Below are 25,059 nucleotides of genomic sequence, written 5' to 3'. Positions count from 1 at the left end.
TAGCGTTGTCTCCAATTGTGAATCTGGTACTACAGGACTTCATTGATTTCTGTCCTCTGATAGTTTGTCCTTGTATGTGGTTTTGCTCAGCATGAAGTCTGTGTCTTTGAAGCTGATGAATTCTTCATGGAGGCCACATGCACCGAGTTGTTCACAAGGCTAGGTGTGATGGTGGGGGAAGGGGTCACAATAGGCATTGCAAATATTCTGCAGTAGGCTTTTGCATTAATTCTACTGATATGAAATGTATTAGTATCTCCTGCTGAAATGTGATATTAACATTTTTGCTATGTGCAAGTGGATGATTGGATTGTCTGACATTTGAAAATTCCTATTTATTACAGCTCTCAAGTTTGCAAGCTGCTGTTTGAGTAGAGTACATGGGTGGATGTATCCTGTTTGTATTTCTAATGGAGTGTTTCATCCTAATGGATAAAATTATACATGAAAATAATCTTTAGCACAAGATCTAGACTGTCTGCTTGGCTGCTTTTTTTTTTTCATCAAGGTAGATGTTGTCTGTATGACCTTAAAAAAAATCCTTATCTCATAGAAGAAAATAAATGCCTTTAGTCACATTACAAGGGAAAATGGTTCTATTTCCTTGATCGGACTCGACACAACATCTTTGAAATTAATCTTGAGAAGTTCTCTGATTGATCTGGCTTTTTCTAGGTCACTGAGCTATATTTCCAAAGTGTTTATACAATCTATTGGAATCAATAAACAATTTAAACTGATGTAACTGCAGAATGTTTGCAAGTCCCAGGGAAAATTGAAAGTATGACAAAGAATACAGCTGTAGAAGTTTATTTCGTTTATCAGGACAAACAGTCATTGAAATGAAATTACTTTCCTTTCAACATTGCAATATGATAGTGACACCTTCATCACATAAATAAGTAGCTAGTCATTTTAAAAACTCGTTATTGGTGATTTGGGGCAAATGGAATCCCTTTAGTTATACTCTAAGAAGCTGTGCTGTAAAGCCTGTTTTATAAAATATTTCCAATAGGAGAGTTAGAATATTATAAAAAGGTTTCACTTCAGATTATGGTCGTTACATTTCAGGCATGATTTTATTTTAGTTTGAATTTTGATTGGTGTAAATATTAACATTATGACTTTAAATGTGGATTAGACTCTATAGGTATTACTAAAATTAGAAATAACAATACTAGAAAAGCTTATTAAAAAGAAGCTGATACTGTTTTTAATCACACTTACGGTTTTGATATTTTTTTTTTTGGTAAATTAAGTTTGGGGTATGTATGAGTGGCTAACGTTTCTTATACCACAGCGCACACTAGTGGATTGATCAATAAAATCACCTGAAGAAAGAAATTTAATAGTTCTTGAATTAAGTACTTAAATCTTCTTCTTCTTCTTCTTGCAGACATAGCCACGTATTTTCTAAATGAATACAATAGCAAGCTGGGTTTTCCTTTTTCCAAAAGTAAATACATTTATCTCCAAGGATATTTGTAAATTTAAGATTAATAACAATGATCTGAAATCTTACATACGAATTTCATAAAATTTATTTCCCAAAGGCAATCTATTCCAACTTCTCTTCTCAGTGCCAGCAACCTGGATGTTGGAAGAACAGCAGCTGCTGTATAAATAAGAGAAAATGCCATGACTTCATGGGTCTATCTTTTATTTGTCAAAGGGGAAATGACTCACTCTTACTGCATCTAGGATGCAGGTTTTTAAACATGCATTTCAGAAGTTCTTTAATTTTAGTAAATGTTTGTAAATGCTAATGGAAAGTCATAAGATGATAGTACCACTCCAGCCCCTTTCCTTTACGTCTCTTTTTTTTTTTTTCCAACAAAAAAAAAGGTTTTTTTCAAAACACTGCTAGTGACAGAGCACATGCATTGTAATACAGTACATCAAACTGGGTTTGACTGTGTTAGGGAAATGAATGTTCCTGCCTGCTTAAGGGACTTAGACTTCTATTTCTTTAAAGGCAATGCTTTCCTCCCCTAACAAAATTCACAAACCATTTTGCTTTCTTTTAGAGAAAGTTACATAGATTCTAGGATGCAAAAGAATTGAACAGTATGGATTTGCCATACATGCTGTTGGGTTTGAAATTAATTGTAAATGTTCAGGATGCTAATACGAATGTTGTAGCCAGCTTTGTGAAAATTCTTGCCTGTAATGATCCAAAGATAAACAATGTTAAATGTCATTAGAAATATGGAAAATACGTCCCCCTATAGATTATATGATTCATCCTTCCAATATTGTGTCATTTCTTGGCACCCTTTCTTGAATAAAAATAGAAGCATTCAGAAATAGGCTGTTTGATTTAAGGAAACTCATAAATAGGCTGAAAATATTGGGGCTGTTTAGAACAGAGAGATGTATTTTGGAAAGGTAAGCAATAATGAGTCCAAGTAAGTTGATTAGATACAAGAAAATAGAAGAAAGGTACTGAAAAGCAGAGAACTGGTCACTTTCTACTTACATTTCTGTCTCTCTCTGGTGATGGAAGGAATGATCCAAAAGATTGCAAAGTGCTCCAAGCCCTGCCTGTAACCTTCAAGGCAGCCTGGCACTTCCCATTTTCAGAATCCTGCTTCCATTAATTTTAGTGTTGCCAAGTTACTTGTTTTGGACTGAAGCGTTCTATGTGGACTTGGTTTGTTCTTTTTGGAAGGAGCTGTACAGTTCTTTAGCTGTATTGAAATTTCTGGAAGTTTGATGAAGTTAAGCTAAGCCAGGCATGATCAGATTGGGGATTTCAGAGTGATAGACTGGATAACACAGGGAATGTGATAAATTGGAGAGACGAGGCCAGAAGGGCTTGCGGTCCCAGTCCCACAAACCCGTCCAGAGCCCACTGTAGAATCTCAGGGTTCAGCGTCATGATGTTTCTCCACTGCATCAAATTTGTGAAGCCAGCTATCAAAGCATGTCGCTGTTTCGTGTGCTCCTGATCCACCCAGAGTATGGCAGCCCACTACTGCTGTTGGCTCTTGTTCCATTAGCTCAAATTGCAGTGGTATGGCTTGCCAGCTCGCAGCTTGCCTGGTGACCCATATTCGTAGTAGCATGATACCACATCATGAGTTTTTATTTTCTTGGTGCAAAGTCAGGTTCTCAGAGGTTAGGAAACATTGAAATGAAGATGTGCAATCTTCATTTGGTGCCCTGTTTCTACCCACTGTGATGAGATTGTGTAAGTAAACATTTCATAACTTTCCCCCAATAATTCTTTCCTTATGTTGATCTCTCTTTTTTCTTTTTTTTTTTTAAATAATACATTTTTGAGTGTACTAACATGTGGAGGTGTGTAAATGATCCTATTCTTAAAATCTTAGTTGCTTCCCTTAATAGTCTGAGAATAACTATTGATACGGAATCTCTGCCAGCTTCTGAACTTGCTGAGAAGGATGAGGGTTTGTTGGTTTTTTTTCTTTAGTAAAGTGGAAAAAAATGTGCTGCAAAACATGAAAGGGTAAAATCCAAAAGTAGCTATTGGTTTTAAGTCACTCATACCAAGCAAGCTACCTGGTTTTTACTGTAAAAAAGCAACTTAAAATGCAGTTCCATCTTGTGAAATAAAGATTGTGAATTTGTAGGTTTTTAACTCCATGGGCTTTCCAATTTGCACACATTGGCGTTATCTTCCTGTTGATTTATTCCAGTGAAAAGAATTTCATGTGTGTAATACTTCCTTTAAAAAGAGGAAAATGAAACCTGATCACTGGGAATAGAATAACTGTATAGCTTTTCTATTCTGTAGGGACAATACAAACATTACAGAAATATTGCTCAAGTTACAAAATCATCAACATTTTCTATGTTTTGCATCTTCTGTTGGAATTGTGGATGCATGCCATTTATGCACTGCTTTGAAATGTTTCTTTACTTGTACCCCAGAGGAGAAAAAGAATCAAATCTAAACATTGTGTATGTTCCAAATAGAAGGAAGTAATGCATGCTTCGTAATTTAAAAAAAAATAATCTGAGTCAAGAGCATGTTTGAGCCTTTCAACAAGAAAATATTTCTTCTGTTTGTTTTTCCTCTTCCTCTTGCAGATTTAGCTCTGGTTGGCTTTCACCAGCAAATGGAGATGAGATCCATAAAAGAGTGAAAAATATTTTAAGGACACACAGTGCTAGACAGCGCCTAATATTTGTAAGTTTGACTGCAAACTAAATCCTTTCTTTTCTCCTAGATGGCTGAGGAAGAGAACTGTGCCTACAGTCTTGGATTTATTATAATGTTGTCCTTTGAGGCAGCTTTGATTGTAGAAATCTGGATTCAGTATATAAGCTGAACTGTTTCACGCTGATTTCAGTAGCCTCCATATGTGTAGCCTTTACCTGGTATAGGTGACCCTCTCACAGGTTATTGAGGACAATTACATTTTTCCTTATATCTGGTTCTCCACTTCCAATTTAAGCAAAAAATGTTACAGATCTGTAGAACATCAAGGCTTAACATGTTGTGCAGCTGCACATCAGCAGCTGCTTGTGTCCAGCTGTTTGTAGAGCTAATATTATTCTTCAGATTTGTGCTTTTTTCCCTTAATTACCTGGCTTTCAATGAACAGAGGACTTTATCTAATGAGATTATGCCTGGGATCAGAATATTTTGTCCTTGAGTCTGATGGAATTTTGAAGTGTGGTTTTAGACAGATAAAAATTGTTGCTATTGCGATTTTGAGAAACCCAGTTGTGGCACAGGATCTCCCTGGCCAAAGCATTGTACAAACTGAATAACAAGGTTGTTCATCTGCAGAGAACTTAGGGTCTTAAGTGCGAGGTGAGGTAAAAGAAAGGTAAGATAAAAGGATGTAAGGATGAGAGGTAGGTAAGATTAAGATTAGGAGCTCTGATGAAATTATTATTTTTGTCTGACAATCTAACACACAAATGTTATGGATCGGTTAGAAGAGACATGAGTCTCTCAAAGTGGAGAAAGACATCTTTTTGCTTCAGTTTCTCCTCTTAGGAAAAGGAGTGTTGACAGAAATCTGCTTTTGAATGTTGCTGCAATTTTAAGTTGCTGCTGTCCCCAGTGGTCCACCTTTCCCCTCTGACGTAGTTTACTGTATCAGTGGGAAGTGTGATAGAGTGTGAGAGCCCTGGCCTCCCCACCTCACACTTCAGCACAGAAACGGCAGGCGTAATGCTAGTACGCTGGCGTATGAGCTGTGCTGGCTGGGATGCAGTGACTCCACGGATGACAGTAAACCCATGGCAGAGGGCTGGGACAGAAGTGAAGGTTGTTGTCTCAATTCACTGCTGCAAGATGTACTGAAGAACATCTGTCTTAGCTCTGAAGTCTTGATTGATTGATTGATTTCCCCAAATTTAGCCATCCTGGGCAGCTCCTTGTGTTGCCTGCATGCTCTCTTAATCTGATTATTTTCTCATTTCTGTTCAATCTTCATTTTTATCTTAGTTGTTGTGCTTTTTGTTTTAAGCTCTGAAAAACGTTTCTCATGCATGCTAAGACTGTTTGATCTAGTTTATGCTGTACCTCCCTGAGTTTGTATATGAACGTTATGGTCTTGTGAACTGCTGCCTCTCAAATAGAAGATGCCCATCACATTTTTCTGTGTTTCAGCCACTCCAGAATAGGTACAAATCATGTCAAATGCTTCTCTGATGTTTCAATGAACTTAAGATAACAAATTGGATTTCATGACGGTCCAGCACCTACATGTAATGAAAGTTTGCACAGCCTGAACTATCTCCAGTGGTCCTTGACTACTTTCCTTGAACAGTAGACCATGACTTTACGATAAAAGATTTAATGGTTTGTTAGCAGAGCTGGATGGCTGGTTACACGGTTTCTCCATACAGTCATGAAGACTATTAAATGCAATAATGAGTAAAGGAGAATTTGATCATTTTCTTCCTGTTTACTTATTTTACTTACATAATCCAAACATTCTACTCTAGAATGACTTACACATATGCTGATATTCACTGGTTACTGCAGTCTTGCACAAATGCACACAAATTTGCAAGCATGGTGTTATATTCTTGAAGCATGATACTTTCTGTTGGCTTTCTGTTAGCGCACCTTGTCACTTCCAGTATACACACTTGCTGAATACTCACAGGGATTAATAATCAGAGATGATGCGTTTCTGCTTCCTCTCCTGCTGGAAAACCTCATGTTTCTGCCCTAAAAAATCCAGATATCAGGGTATTGGGTAAGATTTTTGAGTCTTTAATTACTAAGCTGGTCAGAACAATGCTGGAAAAGCACCATTTTTCTCACTCTATTTTCTTGCACTGAGCAAAAGGAATGGGAGGATGTTACAGAGAAGTCTCACGGTGTTTGATAATTGTGTACAGCTAACTTGTGAAAGCTGTGCTAACAGCAGCTGACCTGCTTAAAAAAAAAAATCAGGTCTACTTGCAGTGAGTACTGTAAAATACACCAGGATTGGTTGTGCTTCCCCAGATGGCCCAAAATCTAGGCTGCGTTGTTATGCTGTTGATGGATGAGGTAAATGGGTCATCTTGAAAGTGAGGGAATGGTAAAGCGAGTGCACTGGCAATGTGGTGAGTAGATATTTGGCTCCAGTCTGGATCCTCTTCTGAACTTTGAAAGGTTAAAAAGTATCTCTTACTCTGTTTCATTCCAGAGAGCCTAATGCTAAATAACCATTCCCAGAAGCATCCAGCTGTGTTTTCCAAAATTTCGTTTCCATAGTGCTCAGTAAAAATAGTGTGACTGGAGCTCTGCTGCAGATTCCTTAGGGTGTCCACTGTAGCTTTCTGCTGTGACATTCTGACAGTATCGTAATGTTTCCATCTTTTTTTGCTTTCCAGAACATAATTTGCCTCTGGCAAATGCTGCAGTTTTATTTACCACTGTACCCCATTTCCTCTTCAGTGCTTTGTAGTCTGTGACTGCTGAAAGAAGAGAGTTTTCCTGTTTACAAACACACTTATTACCTTGTATTTCACCACAATAAATTGTGTTAGGTTTTTCCTCATCCGTACGCCTGCCGTTCAGCTTGCTTTACATCTTATTGCCATCTACCACTATATATATTGTCTTTTCTCCCAGTTTCGTGTTACCAGCAAGTGTGATTATTTTTACTGCACATTCTTTTTTCCAGTTATTTCTTCTATAGCATGAAAGATGATTTCGTTTACTAATCCTTACAGCAATTGGCTTCTGCTGAAAGCATCACTTAGTATCACCTCTTAAGTAGTGTCTTTGCTCTTCAGAGTGGAGTGAACGTGGTTGTGTGTGGTGGAATTTCTACCATCCTGTCTCAGGTGAGCAACTGGCTCCCTTCACATGAGGTGTTTTGTTTCTTACTTACCTAAGAGGGCAAATATGGGTTAATTAATGTCTAGATAGCATTTGGAAGGTAAGACTGCTTTCTAGCGACTCCTAAGAATACCACTGAAGGGTCATTAAGTGTATCATAGATATTTTTTAAAGTTGGGTAAGCATGTTCTCAGCCCTGTGTATGGAATCAAAGTATTCAGATGTGTAGAATGCTTCTGTCTGGTAAAATGCATTACATGGATAACGATAGCTCATTATAAAAGCTAATAAATAATAAGTTTTAGGTTCTTTTTCCCCTCTTCTGCAAGAAACAAAAGTAAGGCAGTGAGCAGTAGGTTTCATAGCATTTTACCAACGTGTTTGTTGGGGATTATTGAAGTTTGTGCTGTCTGCATAGTTCTCTAGATCTACACTGTCTAGAAATTCTTTCCAGTTTATTACCTGAAAATTATTAGCTGAATTGTACTGAACTTAATTAAAAGTGTTCATAAATGGCATTTGGCTCATTACACTTTGTCCCTTTCTCCCCCAGGAAATGTAAGCACTTTAATAGTCTTCTACTAAATGGAAAGAAAGTATTTTTGAAATGAGATCATTGTAATCAGAAACCAAGGTAATGAGAATTTGGTTTCTGTTTTTTTAGGATGAGAGTAACTCATCAAAAGGAGACTTGACTAAGGCAAGAGAATCTTCGCATAAAGCGCCCTTATCCATGAGTGAACTGCAGAGCAGGTATGGAGTTTTGATTTGAATCACCACTGTATACCACTGAAAGGAGGGTAATTCAATATGGGTATCATAGTGAACTTCTAATTGCAATTAGTAAGCTCTAAAAAGTTCATTTATGATTTGGCTTTTTTTTAAATTCCTGTAATTTGTAGTCACCTCTGTGCAAGGGATCTAGTTAGTCAGATTTGCACATGTATGTGAAGCTGCTGCTGAAGTTGTTAGTATTTCTATACCTGTGCTGACTGCTGTATTCTGTGTGTAGCCTTTTTGCTCCCTTATCCTTTGTCCTGACAGCTGCTGCAATTAAATTGTGTAGGATGTGTTTGTGAGAGACAAAGTGCAAGTTTTTGTTTTGAGGCAGCTTTGGGACTTTGAGATTGATGCTGAAACTGCAGACCATGAAAAAAGAAAAAACAAACCCTAATATTACAGAATCATGAAGTGATGGGATATGAAATGTGGCACTCAAGTTGGGAAAGGACTGGTCCTTGGGTATAGAGGCCAGCAGCACTAGTCCCATTCACTGAAGGGCGAGACATAAAAGGACTCGAGGATAGTCTGATTGCTGAGCGTTTGCCACAGTGCTCATAAACAGGATACAAGGACAGAGACAGAGTTCACAGAAGGACATGGTACTGTCGACCAAATGTTGGCAGTAAAGTAGATAGATGATTGAAAACCACTGGGAATAAGGAAAAGGTCCGTGTTTTGTGAAATATTTAGTATATGATTCACTCAGAAAAGAACTTCTGGGACTCTTAAAGGAGATGTATGAGGGAACAAAAGCATATGACAAGTATTTCAGAGCAGGGAGTTGCGTGCAGAAATCCTGCTGTTAATATGATTTGTGAGTGTAATTCCCAGATTGCTTAGCTCAGGTTGTCAGTTGGTTTCCAGTTGAGACAGGAGAGGGACTCTTCCCTAGCTTGGCTGTATCTTTCTCCACACCAGTGCGAAGTATCTCATGTGCAAGGACTGGCTAATGGAAATACATACACACACACACCCCCCTCCAAAAAAAGAAGGGAAAATGAAGCTTATGTCTTTTTTTAAGTCTTTGTCAGTACCAGAATAAGGAACTTGTGAAAGTTACTATTGTTTTTTGAGTCTTTCCTTTACTGCAGTTAAAGTGGTTGGATTTTGATTGTCTCTGTGTAGATTAAGCTTTTAGTAGAAGAAAAGGCAAGCACAAGGCTGACTGCAGGAAATGGGTTCCAAGGAAAAGAGTGTCGGAGCTGTTTATTGTATAGTTACAAGTGCTGCTCCTAGTGCCATGCTTATTTGTTGGCCTGAGAATTCTCCATCAGAAGTGAGGTAACATGAACTGCAGAAAGGAGGAGGTAAAACTTCAGTTATTGATGGGTCCCCAGGGTATTGACTTGTCTACATTTAACACAGGCCTGTATAACTTTTCTATTGATTTTGCTGTTTGGTAGCTTGGTTTCTTTGTGTCCAAACTGTGAAGCACAGTTCACCCTCTCCAGAATGATAAACAGGTTTAAATTTGCTTCATGCTGTTGATTGACTTTAAATGTTGGAGCTTTTTTGAAAAAGTGTGAAAGTGGCCTTCCTCCTTTTTTAATATTGGAACCACACAGAGATCTTCTTGTTTTTGCTTTATGTGGTATAGGTTGGCATCACCCTAATATTTGAATGTAAGAAATCTAAAAGCAAAAGCTATTCCTTCTTTTGTTTTCCATGGAACAGTGGAAGCTTAGAAATGTGAATTTAGAAAACTGATCCTACATCTTCCTCCTCTTCTCTCACCATTTGCCTTTCTTAAAGTGAAAACCTTGTGTTTTGATGCAGCTAGCTAGAAGTATATTTGTGAGTCCTTTGACATAAGGCTTCTTCCAATTTTGTCACAGGTGTTTACTGATATTAACTTGAGGACAAAGTTTTAAGTACTGGTTTGACCATAGTAGATTAATAAATGATATGCATATAAGAAAATGTAAAGCTTCCCTGTGAAATGTAATCCATTTCCTAAGTGAAGATGGCCACTGTAAGCTTCGCATTTCCAGTTTCATTTCCCAGACTGAGAACACTCACAAAAGGCTGAAGATAACTCAGTCCTAATTTTTAAGTGTCTTAATTGCCTAAATCTCTGAGCAGATGTGGAAAATGTCACCTCCGTAGTCATTTTTTGCTTGTGATTTTTGAGCTACTTGTTTCATGATTTATTACAGGAAAATGGCTCATTTCATTATATGACACAAGCCTTTGTTTTGAAAGTTTCAAGAGAAGGCAAATAGTCATGAAGTTTAGATATACATACTTCAGATTTGTCAGTGTTTTGTAATGACTTTCAGAGAATAAGTTTCACTTCATAGATCTAGGAAATAATTTCTCAAGGCAACTGAAATATGAGACTGTATTTGTGTTTAGTATTAAAACAGTGACACAGAAGATGGGGTGGGGAAGGAACACTCGATTGCTACTATATCATAATGTATTTGGTAGAATACTTAATCCAAGATGCTTCTGATAGAGCACTTTACAGCTGCAACCGCAGTAATTTAATATACCTCTGATAGATTGTCTTCATATTGAAATAGCTGCTTGTGGTTACATTTTGACCTTCAAAGGACACAAAAATCCTACTGTGTTGCTCTTGCATAGGCTTAGTGCCTAGTCACACTGCCTATCAAAATACAGCAAAATTACTGCACGCTCTCTGAAAATTAGTTCTCTTTCTATTTGGGAGGTATTATCAAGTGCGCTCAGGTAAGTGGGGGAGAATTTGTGTGAATGAGTAACGTGGGGCTCCCATTTCTTAGAAGTAGCTGCAGTGCAGGTTTTTTATCAATTTGTGAAAGGTAATCTGTGGTTAGCAGCTCTACATTTGGATTTCTGCTGGTTTTGTGCTTCTGATTCCTCTTCCTTATCTTGATTTGATCATTATTTCTTATCTTCTTTCTGTTGACAGTTCACCAGTACAGCAGAACACTACTGTTCACTTGGATAATGGTGAATATTGGTCTAGTCGTGCAGCTGTATACAAAGGGAAGCCTCACAGAGCGATCTTTGAAGAGAGTCTCGAGAAAATATACAGGAACATGTATCGAAAAGCTTCTGGCACTGTTTCAGACCAAAAAACGCACTCCTGATAGCAATTCACCTGGAAATGCACAGTACACAGTGTTCATATTTGTAATGAAACCTATTTTTATGTAACAAATATTTGTACTCTATTTTTAAGGTGTAATTATGGTTGGGCAGGGTTTTGGAGAAATGGGGTTTTGGCCTGGGTTGCCAAAACAAAACTATTAACATCCCCCTGCTTTCCTCTCCCTTCCCCCCCCCAAAAAAATCAAAACAAACCAGCAGCTAAGCCCCTCCATGATTAAGCAAGATGGTGTTGCTTCTTTGAGACTATGAAAAGATAGTCATTTGAATACTAATAGGTCTGCTGGACATTCCTGTCTGACATCAACTCGGGTTTCAGCTGCAGCCACTTCTTATTAAATAATTAAAACTATTTAGTAACATAAACAGAACTGATTGAAGAAGCAATATGTCCTGGTGTTCAGAGAGGGGGTCTAAAGAGGAAGGTGAATGTGAGTGTTGATTTAAAAGCGTCCCATCTGGGACAAAGGGACTTGTTTGCTAGAAAATTGCCTTTGGATTGTTTATTTTTGAGATGGGCAGAAGCTCTGATACTGACCTATAGACATGCTTTCGAAGTGGTTTCAAGCACCTTTAGTCACAAATTTTCTAATACTGTCAAATTTTAAAAGAAACCCACCCAGCCCAGCAGCCTTTGTATCAGAAGAAAGGTCATCTTCACACACTTGTGCATTTGAAAGTTTCCAGGTTCTCTTGAATGCAGCCATGACATTTGCCAATATACTTGTAATTTTAAAAAATATGAATAAGAAAGGAGTGCAGAGGGGGAAAGACTAGAGCTAGTCAGCAAGCTCCTCATATACCCCGTACAGGCCTTCTGAAGTTCCTGCATCACAATCCCACCTAATTTGGAGCCTGTCCTTCCCAGTCTGCTGGGATCCTGTTGGCAGAAATCACATCGTTTTTGCTAAAGGCCACCAAATGTTCATCAGCAGTTCGATGCTCTCCCTGGGGATGGAACCTTTTCAGCCTTGCATTGAACAGATCCCACATTAGCAGACCGGGGCAAATTGCCCATCTATAGAAAAGCGGAATGTTTTAAAAGGGCAAGAGTGTCCATCTCCTGCTTCCTTTCAGAATGGGGGAAAAAACAAATGCCTGTTCTGGCTCCTTCCCTGGCTGAGCGAACAGATTCAGTTACACCAATGCCATTTTACCTGTTATGATAGGATAAAGGATAAAGCTAGCAGTACAGATGGCAGAACATATGACTGTAACCTGCCAGCATGCCTAGATAAACAAAAAGTTGGTCTACTCTGCCTTCCATCCTTTAATGCTGAGACAACATAATTGATTTGAGAAAGCAGTTGGTGAGCAATTATGCTAGTGGGAAAGCACGTTGAAAGGCTGTGTGCTTCTGTTTCAGGAAAGGGGACTCTCAGAGGAAGTGTCTTGCATATAGACGTTTCTATTCCTTGTAACTGTTGAACCAGTTGAAGTGGATTAACACTGATAACTTCCTGTCCCTGATGCCATTTAGCACATTAGTGCTTTCAAAGGGCATTAGTTGCACAGTCTTATGCTATGGATAAGTGTTGAGTCACTCTATGAAGTAGTAGTACACTTTTTTTTTGCAGAAGTGAAAAGTAAAATTTACCCAAGCTGTGCCGCTGAAGGCATGGTGGCCACGGAGTATTGTGCTACCGGTACCTGGTACTCATTTATTAGCCTGTTGCTCTGACCCCATATTAGTCCATAAAGGAATAGATTCTTTCTCCTTGCTGTTCAGGAAAGTAGGTATATTCAAATGGATCCTAAATAGGCAGGGCATATTCTGAGAGATACTTTCCAAGCTTTTGGTTTAAAATGAATGTACTGAAATCTGAAGGTTGCTGTGGTTTCCTGTATGTGTTTGAGCCATAAGATTTAGCATTCTTCTTATGGTATCCCACAATTTTCATTCAATACTCTCTGTGTTTTCCCTCCCCAGTGTCATACCTTAGTAAAAGTTACAGTCCTCTGAAGATTGGCTGCTCCCCTTTGGCCTAATCTGAGTCTGTGACATAGAAGTACTGTTCAATTTTTCCCTCCCCGGCAATCCAGCAGATTTTAGTCCCTGTTTGTTCAATGTGTGAGAAGGCCTGAATGCTGAGGCTTTGGGTTTTTTGTATGGATGAGTAAGAACACAAGTTGCCATGAATTCAAGACACAAGGAGGGGATGAGGAAGGCTGGAGGCCACTGTGAAAAATTAGGGTAATGTTTTCGAGGGGTCCAGAGGAATGGCTGGGGTATCTCTGTTTAATTCCCCTAGCTAAAGAAAGGAAGCATATGGTAATATGGCAACCTTCAGTTTTTCATCAAATATGAAAAATTTTTCATCAAAGGTGAAAACTGGATGGGAGGCAAAAAAAAAAAGTGTCGTATATTGAATTTTGACCGGTATGAATATTCTCACTGCAGCCTTCCTATGCAGCATAACAACAAATGAAGCAGATAGACTATGAGTGTCTTTGGCCCTGCTCCAGCTGCGAGGGGAGATGGTGTGTATAATGTCTTTCTGAATCAGCTGCTGCAGGATATGTGTTTCTCTCTTGGGTCAGAGTCATTCCACAGCTTATATGCTGTGATACAGCAAAGAGTGTTCTCTTCCAAGCACTGTGCTGGAAATCTGGTTTGGTTAATGGAAGACTTTTCTCTGAAATGTGACTTAAGACCCAAATTACTCCGATCTGTCCGTAAAATCTGCAAGCCACTTTGTTTTCAGAAGCATTTGGCCCCTTCCCCGTTTGCTCAGCTAACCCTGCTATTAATATGCATACAGCTCAAGTGCACTGAGCACTGCTGCTCCTTTGCTGCTGCAGTAGGTGATAAGTATAGGTTCAGGCAGTGAACCAACATAGTAATAAACTGTAATTGTTTAGTGCACCTTGCCTTCTAATACAATTTAAATCCCTTCTATCAAATGCAAATTTCTAGGTTCCTGAGTGGAGCTTTAAATAGCGTTTTCTATGCTCATTCCTTATCTTTTGCCATCCACAAAGTGGTCTGGTAGTGACAGTGGGATGGCATAATTCGACCCTCGTCATTTTACCTCCTGAAGGAAAGCTGCCTACTCAAATCTAGAAATAATGGGCTAGATTAAGAGCGAATTAGTGTTTTTCTGTAGAGTCTGTCTCTTTCTCTTGCCCTCCCCAAATTGTTAAAACCCCTGAGTATTCTCACCAAATGCTATTCAGCATCCAGTGTTGCCTGTAGTATGCAATCAGTGCAATATTTTAATCACTTTCATTTTAATAAGTCAGAGTCTGCTTCCTACTTGCTCCCTTCCATCTTTCCTACAAATAACTTGGTGTAGTTTAGGATCTTGGGGTGGCTTTAGACAAACTACCTGCCTGTGTTCAGTAGAAATGCAAATCCTTTGCTGAGTACTAGTTGCTTTGGAAATCACTCAGTCATTGACCTGTTGTGGATTAAAGGCAAAAATGTCAAACTCTTCAATGACTTGCCTTATCTAAGTTTTCAACTAGAAGAAGGGAAGCTTAAGTTGGTCCACTGGGGACAAGAGGCATAGGGATGGCTAGAGTAATGGGAACAGGTAGGAGCAGCTTTGTAAGATAGATGGGCAGCAGTGTTTATACTCCAAATCTGAGCAGCTTGGAAGATGATGAGAGCTGTTCTTTAGATTGTACGTCACTTGTTTGAATTTTACAATTACTTTGGAGGCTGCCAAAATGGTGAGGGGAGAAAGAAATCTACCTATAGGTGTTGGGAATCTATTTTTTGGGTAAAATAACAGAACATTTAGCTCTGCTCAGTATTAAGGTCTCTTCCAACCTCCCTCTCATCGTTACGTCAGCTGTAAAATGGGGAGTTTGTGCTCTGTTGAAGCTTAATTAAATGACTGTGAAGTGCTTTGGGATCCTGAGGTGAATGTTACAGAAATTCTTTTGTGGAAGCCTGACTGAAAAGTCGAATCTCATCTCCAGGTTACTAAAAAGGCTTTATTTTAATTTTCCCAGGTTTATTATGTTTTAATCAGACAATTATTAAGCAAGTCTTAATCTTATCAAGATAGAAATCTATTAAATCTAAGAGACAGCTGAAAAAGATAATGAACTGCTTTACTACATGTGCTTTTAGGAGCTAATCTTTACAGTTGGTATCCTACTCAGCTTCTGTCTCCTGCATGATCCGAGTTCATCATATTCATACTGATTGCTCTCACAATATCTTTTTTTTTAATACAAATTAATTTTTTGTCATCCTGATGTCTTAGTGCTGTCTGCTACGTGTACTAATCAGCACTATTAACATCTATCACATCATTTGTTCTCATTCTCTCCCCAGGAGCAAGGGGTGCAATGGTGTGTGCAACTTGACAGTGGAAGAGTTTGTGTGGTATGCCATAGGTTTGTCAGTGAAAGTAAGTTGGAAGGAATCTCTGCCTTTTCAGTCTGTGTGCAAGGAATAGCTTATTATATAATTCTGCTCTTCCTAATTTTTAAGCTTGAAAGTGTTTTGTGAAACACTGAACTATGCAACAAAATTCTTAGCCTTTTAGCAGTGGTCACCTAACTGTATAAATCTTGTAATGTGGAATCTCTGGGTCATAGGAAAGCCTACCACGATGTTAATTACTTCAGTGGTTATGGAGTGATCATTATCAGGATGCTGAGAGTATCTCAAGAGATTTGTTTAGTAGTCAAGGAATTTGGGGAAACTTTCAAATCAATGAAACTTAGCTTTTTGGTTCCAGTGAAAACAATTGAAGCTAAGAGAGAACAGCACTTCTGTGCATGATCTTAATGAGCTACCTCACTGACAAATGATGTCTGGTTTAGGTGATGGTCTCTGGTAGCAGCAGAGAACCGCTCTTTGCCCAGTTCCTTTCAGTTTCAACAAATAAACCAGTGTTGTAGGAAGTGATCAAGAACACCTCATATTCCTGTTTCTATTACACAGTGAACTATTAAGCACAAGCCCCATTGATTGCATTGGTTTCTACTGCTTTCTCCATGGAGTTCAAAACATCATCAACCAAAGCCCTTAAAAGATGAGGCTGTAGCTCCTTTTGTTATCAGCGTTGGCTTGCCAAAGACATGCAGTTTGTTCCCTGTTTGTCTTCAGTGAGAAATTCTGTGAAGTGCGGTGATAATTTGTCTGGATGGCAACAAAACGGAACTGTAATCTTTCTCTTTGCTTGATCAATGTGGAGATTGTGCTTTTTCTTCATGTGTATTTCCATTCAGTTCTGGGTGATTGCTTCTGACCTAGCAGAGAACTCTCTTCAGTCTGAGAAGTGGTGATCTGAGCCGCCTTCTCACCTCTTCAGGGAAAGGAGTTTGCTGCTGCAAAACAACATCCCTCTTGGTTCATAAGAATTTACTGATCCTGAGGATACAGCACGAAAATGCTGTTCTGTGGTCAGGCGTTTGCGTAACCCTGTAGAGCTGATGCCATTGAATGAACAGAGCTTCACACAAAGTGGGGGTGGGAGGCTGAAAGCAGGGGTAGACTTTGAGAGTGGTTTGATGCATGGCATGCCATGAATTATGCATTTGTATACCATGAATTATCAGTGTATAAAATAACCTGTGAAACTTACAAGTCACAAAAGCCCCATTTACATCGCTGAACGGTGGTGAATTCTAATGCTTATATTTGTATTGTTACACTGACTTGGATTTTTGAATGTTTAGCTAATTGCGTTGTTACTAAGACTATAGTCGTATGAACTGTTTCATTCAGTACTCCAGTAGTAAACATTTGCTAAGAGGTTGCTTTCCCTGCCTGCCTTGTTTTCACCACAGTCATCTAGTGTTTACATACATTTTAGCCTCTGTGCCATTTTTGAAGGCTTTGTCTCATTTACGTTTTTGGTTTGGATAATACTTAAATATGAAATCCATCTGGGAAACATATTGTATATTCACATTGAGGGGTAAAACCAGTTTTTAATTAAAATTTTATACAGCACTTGTATTTCACTTTGTCCTGTTTTATTATGAAACACTTCAATCTTCTTCCTAAAACACATATGTCTTGTACGTTTCAAGATGTTCCTTGTTGCTCATGCAGAACCAGTTTCTGAGCTCTGTCAGCAGAGTGCCATATGTTCTGGGGTTCATTTAGCTTCTCTGGCGTTTGTGTAGGCAGCATATTGGATGTAATGCAGCTAAGCTCTGCTCCATTCTTTTCTTTGTAAACTTGTCAAGAGATGAAAAAAGCAGGGCGAAGAAAACACTGAATAATACTCGAGTGATTTGAATTATCAGTAAGTTATGGTAACTCGGCCAATCAAAATTGAGGTTTCTCGTGTGCTTGAGGATTTTCCTTAATTGCGGCTTATGCATAGCCTATAAAGCGGTGCATCCCTCAGTGCTACCCGGTATTGCACCCAAAACAAGTGCTGAAGATTGAGATGTAACCCAAGCCATTTGGAAATGACAAGCGTTAAGTGCTCTTAATTTTGTAATGATCTGCTATTTTCAATTTAAAAAAAAAAAAAGTGAATAATAGAAGGTGGGGATGCGAAGGGATTGTACTACTCTTTGTTGTCTTCTGGCTTTGTGGAAAATAGCTCGCCGCTGTTTAAATGCCTGGTACTGAAAAGAGAAATCTCAAGGCTGATGGTGCCCTCCTGTTTAAAAAAAAAAGTCCTTTTTCTTACCAATCCATTCCTGTTTCTTCCCTGCCTCCCATAATCTTGACCATGAACCAGGAGGTACTATCAGTCTTTAGTATGCTGCTAGTATGTAGGAACACAGCCCTGACTGTTTATTGATAGTAGCCATATATTGTCAGATACTGATCTTATCTCCGAAAGCTTTTCAGAACCATCTTGGTGACTGTGACAGAGGACCAAAGTATTTCTGTGATTCTGTAACTAGAGCTTAAAAACAAGAAAAGGAAAAGAAGGAATAAGAAACTCGCAAAACTGGAATACATACTAAACTGTTTCCCCTTTGCTGAGGTACGAGGCTGGAGGGAAAGGGCTTGAGTGGCTGCTTGTTACGAGGGCATGGAGGAATGGGGAGGGAAACTTCTGCAGTTCTGACCTCAGGTCGGTCAGAAATAACCAGCTGGAGTGACATGAGTGTAAACCTGGTTGAAGTGACAGGCAGCTCAGCTCCTGGGACTCTATTTACATATGTTTAAAACAAACAAAAAAATCTGCCTTTGTTCCCCAGCAAAATCTATTTACTTGGCATTCAGCTCATGTATAAGCTGGAACTTCTTTGATGGAAGATGTAGAAACAAAGCAACTGACATTTCTGCTTTGATGGGAGGTTGGAGCTAAGATTTGATTTTGAAATATGAAAGTAAACTGAAACTACCTCCAATTTAAAGGTGGGTTTTTTTAATGACCTTAAAAGTTTTGAGAAGTTTTATTTCCCTCCCCTTAGGGACCAGAAGAAATTATAACAGTAATCTTACTTATAGCGGTAAGTCTACAGAGACAGTGACTGTAGGTTAATGAAAAATTGACACTGCTACTGGTCTGTGCTTCCAGCAGAATTTTTTTTCTTCAAACTGATGTGAACTGTTGCACTGCGTGAGTTGGTTATGAGTCTCACATATTAAATTGAATGCTTCTTTTGTGAAATCTACAGGAGCAAGCCACAGCTGAATGTTTTGAACAACGTTCCTGTTTTGAACAAATGCAGCAAAAATTATGGGTTTCTTAAAATGGTTACGCGGGTCCTTCCCCCTCCCCCCCCCCCCCAAAAAAAATAGAGCTTGCTGTGTCAGTCTAAACCAGAAAGTCGGCAGAGGAATTGTCCCCGATGATCTCCATCCCAGTACCGAATCCGGAGGGCTGTCAACCCAACCTGACAGTAGTCTAGTAGAGAAACCACACCGTGGAGCAGTAACTGAGTGTTGCAAGTGCAGTTGCTCTTACGTTTTGCATCCACGTGCGTACTGTTACGCACTCTTATGCACGCTCCCCCTTGTGTGGCACTGGGACTCCTCGGGGACACCCTGTGGCTCACGGAGCGTTGTTCAAGTGCCCTCTCCGGGAGCATTTCTGCAGTGTCTTTTGGGACAGCTTGTTTCTCGCTCCTGGGAATCGTGCACAGAAATGGCACGAACTCAGCACCTCAGGCTGACTTTGGTTTGTACTCTGACAGCTTAATATCTGTTTGTTGTCCTTGGCATGGTGGTGCCATCTGGTCTTGCTTGGACAGCTTATCTGTAATATTGCACTGCATGATATTTCAGTTTTTGCTTATGAAATCTTGGGCTGTGCTTGAATGGCACACCGATACCTTGATGCCAGCCTTTGACCAGATGGCACATGCTTAAATAACATCCCTGCAGGTACTGTGATGGAGATGGATACACAGAGGTGTTGGAAATGGCATTTGAGACAAGGGGAGGGAAGACATGAGATGGCTTCAGGTATTGTATGGGACCTCAGGTCAGAAATTAAAGAACCATTGGGTGTTCACAGACTTCGCTGTTCCACTTGAAGGACTTTAAACCTATAACAGACTCTGGAGAGTGCCCAGTACTTGGGTTGAGGGGCTGTTCTGGGGCAGAAGCATTCTCCGTTTCTCCTGTAGGAGTTTCAAGACTCACTGGGTCACAGAAAGGTGGAGAAAATGCGTGACTGAGGGTCAGGGTACACTTGGGAAAAGACAGTGTCGTGTGTGGTGAAACTTGGGGCAATGATGGGCAACACCAACAAAGACTCCTCCTTGAGCATTTCTCCAACAAGGACATCTGTATTTTGCTGTTCCCAGTGGATTTGCCACCTCCACTGGGGAGAAGGTTACGTTTGGGTGATGACGGAGTCATCGTCTTTCACTTCTCTGAAGAACAGGCAGTGACGTTTCCTTGCAATCTTTTGCAGCCTGGAAGGGTGCCTTCATCGCCATTGCAGCAACGCTGTGTTGAGGCAGAAGCTCGGCAATTGGCTTCTTCACTCATGTTCACCTGCTTCAGAGGAGGTTGTACAAAAATCTCAAATTGTGACACCAACATTTTACCTGTGCTAAAAGATCACTTTCATCTATCGCTCCTTGTGTTGCCTTCACAACACACTGTATATGGCTCTTACTGCTCAAGGCAAACAAACTAAAAACTGTTCATACCTGGCTTTGGGGAATCACCGCAGTTGGATGACACCTCCCACATTACAGTGGCATCAGTCTGAAACGGGGAAAATAAACGTACCCCATTAAATGTATATACAGGACTGTGAGATAAGAGGCTTGAACTTGTTTTTTGCATCCGCTACATTTTGTCCTTTGCCACTTCCTGTTGGCTTTATCCCCTTTTTTGCCTTTCCATGATTATAAAGCCTTGTTTCTCTGCATGCACTGTCTATGATTTTTATTTATGTGGTGTAAGTTCATAACAGAAAACTACTTAATGTAACCGAAGAGGCTTGATGAAATCCAGCAGTTGAAAGCTGGAGCGAGATGCAGTCACACTAGAAATAAGGTGCAGCTCCTTTTTTTTTTTTTTTAATGTAATGAGTATTTAGGTTTTCGAGCACCTTAGCCAGAAAATTGTTTCTTCTTAGCTTGCAGACTTTATGCCAGGATTGACAATTATGCTAAAAGAAACATGGCTAAGCTGGCAGTTTGATAAAGAAATAGGCAGGGATGTTCTGCTGTACGCATTGTGGTTATTGCTCAGTCAAAGATCACAAATTCTACCAGTAAATGCTAGGTCAGAGTAGAAGATTCGACCTTTTAGAAGCTCGGAGTCTGGTCCTACTTCAGTATGTATGGCCTGGACATGTGCAGCCTGAACTCTCTCCACTTATCAAACTACAGTGTGTCCCCAAAGTAACTGGTGATACAGCTTAGGGGGCCAGCTTGCTTCTCTTATTAACTCATTACCTTTTAATCTGCAGACAAGCCAAACCCTGCTTTGGGGTATATTCAGGCTTTTCTTATGTGTTACAAATTTTTCAAGACCTATGCTACGTTGATGACTTTTCTTTTTAATTAAAAAAAAAAAATCCGGAAGACTTTGTTATGTAGCAATAAAATGTATGGTTAAATACCAGCCAATTTAGTGAGTGTGCTCTGCTGCTCTGCAGAGATACACAAAAGCACACTCGGAAATCCTCTTGCCAATATGTCAGCATTTTGAAACTGCTACAGCTTGAGGTTAGCAGGGTTATTTTCTTTTGTCTGGGGTTTAAAACGTTGCTCCCAACCTGGTATCTGGGTAAGATAAGATGAATCCACTGAATGTAGGAAGTTGACTTTATTATCTGTAGCAAAAACGCTTTTTGACTACGTAATTCAAAATTGTTTTAAGCAACCTTCTCCTCTCCCCTCCCCGGCAGGGACGAGGAGTAATTTGCTGGTGTTGGAAGCACTGGGCGCTGAGAAATGGTAAGTGAGCTGCAATACTGGGGAGGGGGGGGAAACACCTTCCAGGCACAAGGCTGTGGAGGGGAGTGGTGGGATTCCCATTGCTGGAGATGTCACAGCCCAGAGCCAGGCACGTGGGGAAGGTCCTGCAGAGAGACAGTGGTGCACGAAAACGGGGCTCAAAATGTAAGTTCGTGGGTATAAAAAAAGCAATGCAAAAGCAAAGCTGATACTAAGTTTTTGCATTACTATTCGCAGTAAAAGTAGGAGGGGGGTTCTGATACGTTCTTTGGTGTACATTTATTGTTTATTATCATTTTACTCAAATGAAGAGAAGGGAAAGTAAGAAGAGAGTGCAGAAGAAAGGAAACTAAACCATGTAAATTTACTGAGTTTGATTCTTTTCCTCATCGGGACCAAAAGTGCAGAAGGGTGCTGGGACTCTGTCAGCCCACGTGTGCCCTCCTCTCCCTCAGATCTCCACGAGCTTTACCCTGGTGAAGTTTCCCTCTATAGGAATGCAGGGAGGGCAGTGCTCCCTGCAAGGATGAGACCTTGTGATCCCGGGTACGATCCACTTTAACCCAGAAACAGTGACTTCCAGCTACGATTCACCTGGGCAGGTGCCCATCTGCGCACGCCAAGGAGGCTGTGGGCGCTGCTGCCTCCTTGTCCCAGAAAACAAGCGCGAGGAACTGGAGAAAACATGGTGCCCTGTTTGCTGACTTACTCTCCACCCTGCTAAAATGCACGCGGTTTCATTTCCTTCCTTTGTAATAAACTGTGCCCACCATAGCGTATATCCTTTTAAATAACATTTTAAAATATTTTCTGGTAAATTAAAGTGATGACATGTTTGTAGGGTTCATTGTTAATTTCATTTCCTTTGGCTCAGCCAGCCAGATAAAATGCAATGTTATTAATCTTTGTTTAAAAGAAGATCCTTTGCCGAACAGTAATAAATGATCTTGATAGATTTGTCAGGAAAATGAATGATAATCATTTGCAGATAGACACAAGCCTAGTATGGAAGATTAATAAGAAAATATGTATTGGCATCATTAATAACATCTGCTGCCAATGGACTTGTATATTGGTTACAGCTCTGAAAGCGATGTGTTCTTGTTAGGATATTGCAATTCATCACGTGCTGTGAGGAGTGAGGCTGTGTAGTGCTCCTGGGGCGATGACAAGCTACTTCCCAGGAAAGGCTCGTGAGGAGCCCAACACCGAGGCCCCGCCGCATCCGCTGTCGGCTGAGCCTGTCATCGCCGGAGCCCCGGTTCTGCTGGGCTCTGACTTCCCACGTGCATTGCCCCATGTCACTGCTAAAAACTCTTCTGGACCCCATGAATTTACTCATTCCTTGCTTGTGGGGCTATGGCTGGCTGGATTTGCAGATAATCCTTGTTCCCTCGTGAGCTCTGCCCTCATGGTGTGGGCTGAGCAATGCTGGTGGAGAAGCAGCTCCTGGCACAGAGCAGCTCGGGCTGTAGCAGCTGCAGCACCTGGGGTTTGACATACGCTTTCACTCAGGGTCTGCGCTCATCCCACCTCATGTATCTCTAAAAAGGTTCCTCCAGAGCCTGCCACAGGCATTTAAGCACTTGTATATCTTCAACTGACACAGCTTTAGGAAGTAGCCCCGCTTCACTGGATGCACAATGCGTTAGGAGATAAAGCTCTTCACAGGTGCTGCATGTGACTGTCATGGGCCTTGGTTTTTCGGCCTTGATCATCCCTGTTAGGAAAAGAGCGTTTTATTTTGGGCTTATAATCACTCCACCTGCAGAGCCTCTGTTGGGGTTTCCCTCTTAAAACCCCCAGAGCATATCTGAGGTGGTGCAAAGAGCTGCACGCTCACAGCAGCGCTCCCTGCCACAGCATCACCCCTGCCGCGGCAGGGAGCTGAGAAATCCCATCCCACCCCATCCCATCCTGTCCCCATCCTCGTCCCTGTCCCTGTCCCCGCGGCTCCTTGGCACGCAGGGCTGAGGCTGATGGGGAGCTGCCGGGGCGAGCAGGCTCCCGCTTGCTGCAGGGAGGCAAGTGGGAGCTGGGGCTGGAGGGACTCCGTGTGTTCAAGTGCAACCCATGGGGAGATGTAGCATACACTGGGAATTATCAAGACTGGGAAGGAGGGGCTGGGAGACGCAGAGGGGAAGAGCTGCACATGGATGTAGGCAGAGGGAATGGGTGTAGCATATGAGAAGGAAGGAGCAGAGGGACTGAAATGAAGAACAACATGAAAAGAAAACTCCCCCATCGCCAATCTTCAACTAGGAGGAAAACTATAATCTCTTTTTGGTTTGGTTTTAATTTTTTTCAGCTAAATATGGTGTTTTCCTAGGAAATATAAGGAAAGGTCAAGAAGTTTTGAGACGACTTTGGTTTATTTCAATAAAACATTTCAGACTCGCCTTACCCGATCATTCTTTTTTCTTTTGTTTTGCTTTAGTGGTTCAAAGCAGAGTAGTAAGTCAGTCAAATAAATTTACCAATGAAATGTGTTTCTCCTGTGGGGCGCACAGCTGGCTGCATCTGCCGGTGCGGAAGTCTCCATTCCTTCGGTGGGCCAAGCTCAGAGATGCAGTCTCCTCTCCCAAAGGGCATTACTTTGTTTAACTGACATAGACATCATCATTTTAAAGGAAATATCATCTTCCAGGGTCCATGGGGTGAGATGGTGTCGTGGTGTAACCCCAGCCAGCAGCTAAGCACCACGCAGCCGCTCCCTCACTCCCCCTCCCCCCCGCACTCCCAGTGGGATGAGGAGGAGAATTGGGAAAAAAGGTAAAACTCGTGGGTTGAGATAAGAACGGTTTAATAACTACAGTAAAACATAATACGAACAATAATAATAATGAAATATAATAATAATAATAATAATGAAAAGGAATATAATAAAAAAAAGAAGCAGGAAAAAAAGGAAAAAAACCCAACAGTGATGCACAATGCAATTGCTCACCACTCGCTGACCAATACCCAAGCAGCGATCTGCCCCTCCTGGCCAACTCCCCCCCCGTTTATATACTGGGCATGATGTTCTATGGTATGGAATACCCCTTTGGCTAGTTCGGGTCAGCTGCCCCGGCTCTGCTCCCTCCCAGCTTCTTGCACACCTGCTTGCTGGCAGAGCATGGGAAACTGAAAAGTCCTTGATGTAAGATAAGTGCTGCTTAGCAACAACTAAAACATCAGTGTGTTATCAACATCATTCTTACACTAAATCCAAAACCCAGCACTGTACCAGCTACTAAGAAGAAAATTAACTCTATCCCAGCCAAAACCAGGACAGATGGGGAGAGGAAGAGGTCAGCATCGTATATGCAAAGATCAAAACTCTTTGTGTCATTAAAAAAAAAAAAGGCTTAGTAAATTTCACTTCTATTCTCTGCAAAACTGAAATTTTCTTAGGGGAAAAGAATAATCTCAAATGTTTAAAAAACTGCCCCAGTATTCCTCATCCTGCTCCACATTGCTTTCCCTATGGCTTTAGCAGATGTGTGGTCCAAAAAAGCCAATAAAGCCATTGAGCTAAGTGCTGCTGAGGGGCTCTGTGGCTGAGGAGCACTCAGCACCTCACTGCTCTAGGCGAGGAGGCAAGAGCCCTGGTATTTCTAAATGCATTAGATATG

General features: G+C 40.6%; 1 protein-coding gene across 2 annotated transcripts in view; it reads left to right on the top strand.

Moving 5' to 3' along the window:
* SPATA6 (spermatogenesis associated 6) overlaps nt 1–17,066 on the top strand; it is a 53,403-nt gene extending 36,337 nt beyond the window's left edge. The window contains exons 11-14 of one of the 2 annotated variants that reach the window (XM_050901372.1): nt 4,057–4,156; nt 7,929–8,017; nt 10,944–11,167; nt 15,432–17,066. In XM_050901372.1, the coding sequence (XP_050757329.1) occupies nt 4,057–4,156; nt 7,929–8,017; nt 10,944–11,124 (370 nt within the window). In that variant the 3' untranslated portion in view covers nt 11,125–11,167; nt 15,432–17,066. Of the gene's footprint in view, nt 1–4,056; nt 4,157–7,106; nt 7,158–7,928; nt 8,018–10,943; nt 11,168–15,431 lie in introns of those variants that run through there. The other variant, XM_050901373.1, reaches the window with a different exon arrangement.
* The last annotated feature ends 7,993 nt before the right edge of the window (nt 17,067–25,059 follow it).

This window comes from Gymnogyps californianus, chromosome 8 (assembly GCF_018139145.2).
Source record: "Gymnogyps californianus isolate 813 chromosome 8, ASM1813914v2, whole genome shotgun sequence".
Lineage (NCBI taxonomy): Eukaryota > Metazoa > Chordata > Aves > Accipitriformes > Cathartidae > Gymnogyps > Gymnogyps californianus.
This window is presented reverse-complemented; position numbering and strand designations above follow the sequence as displayed.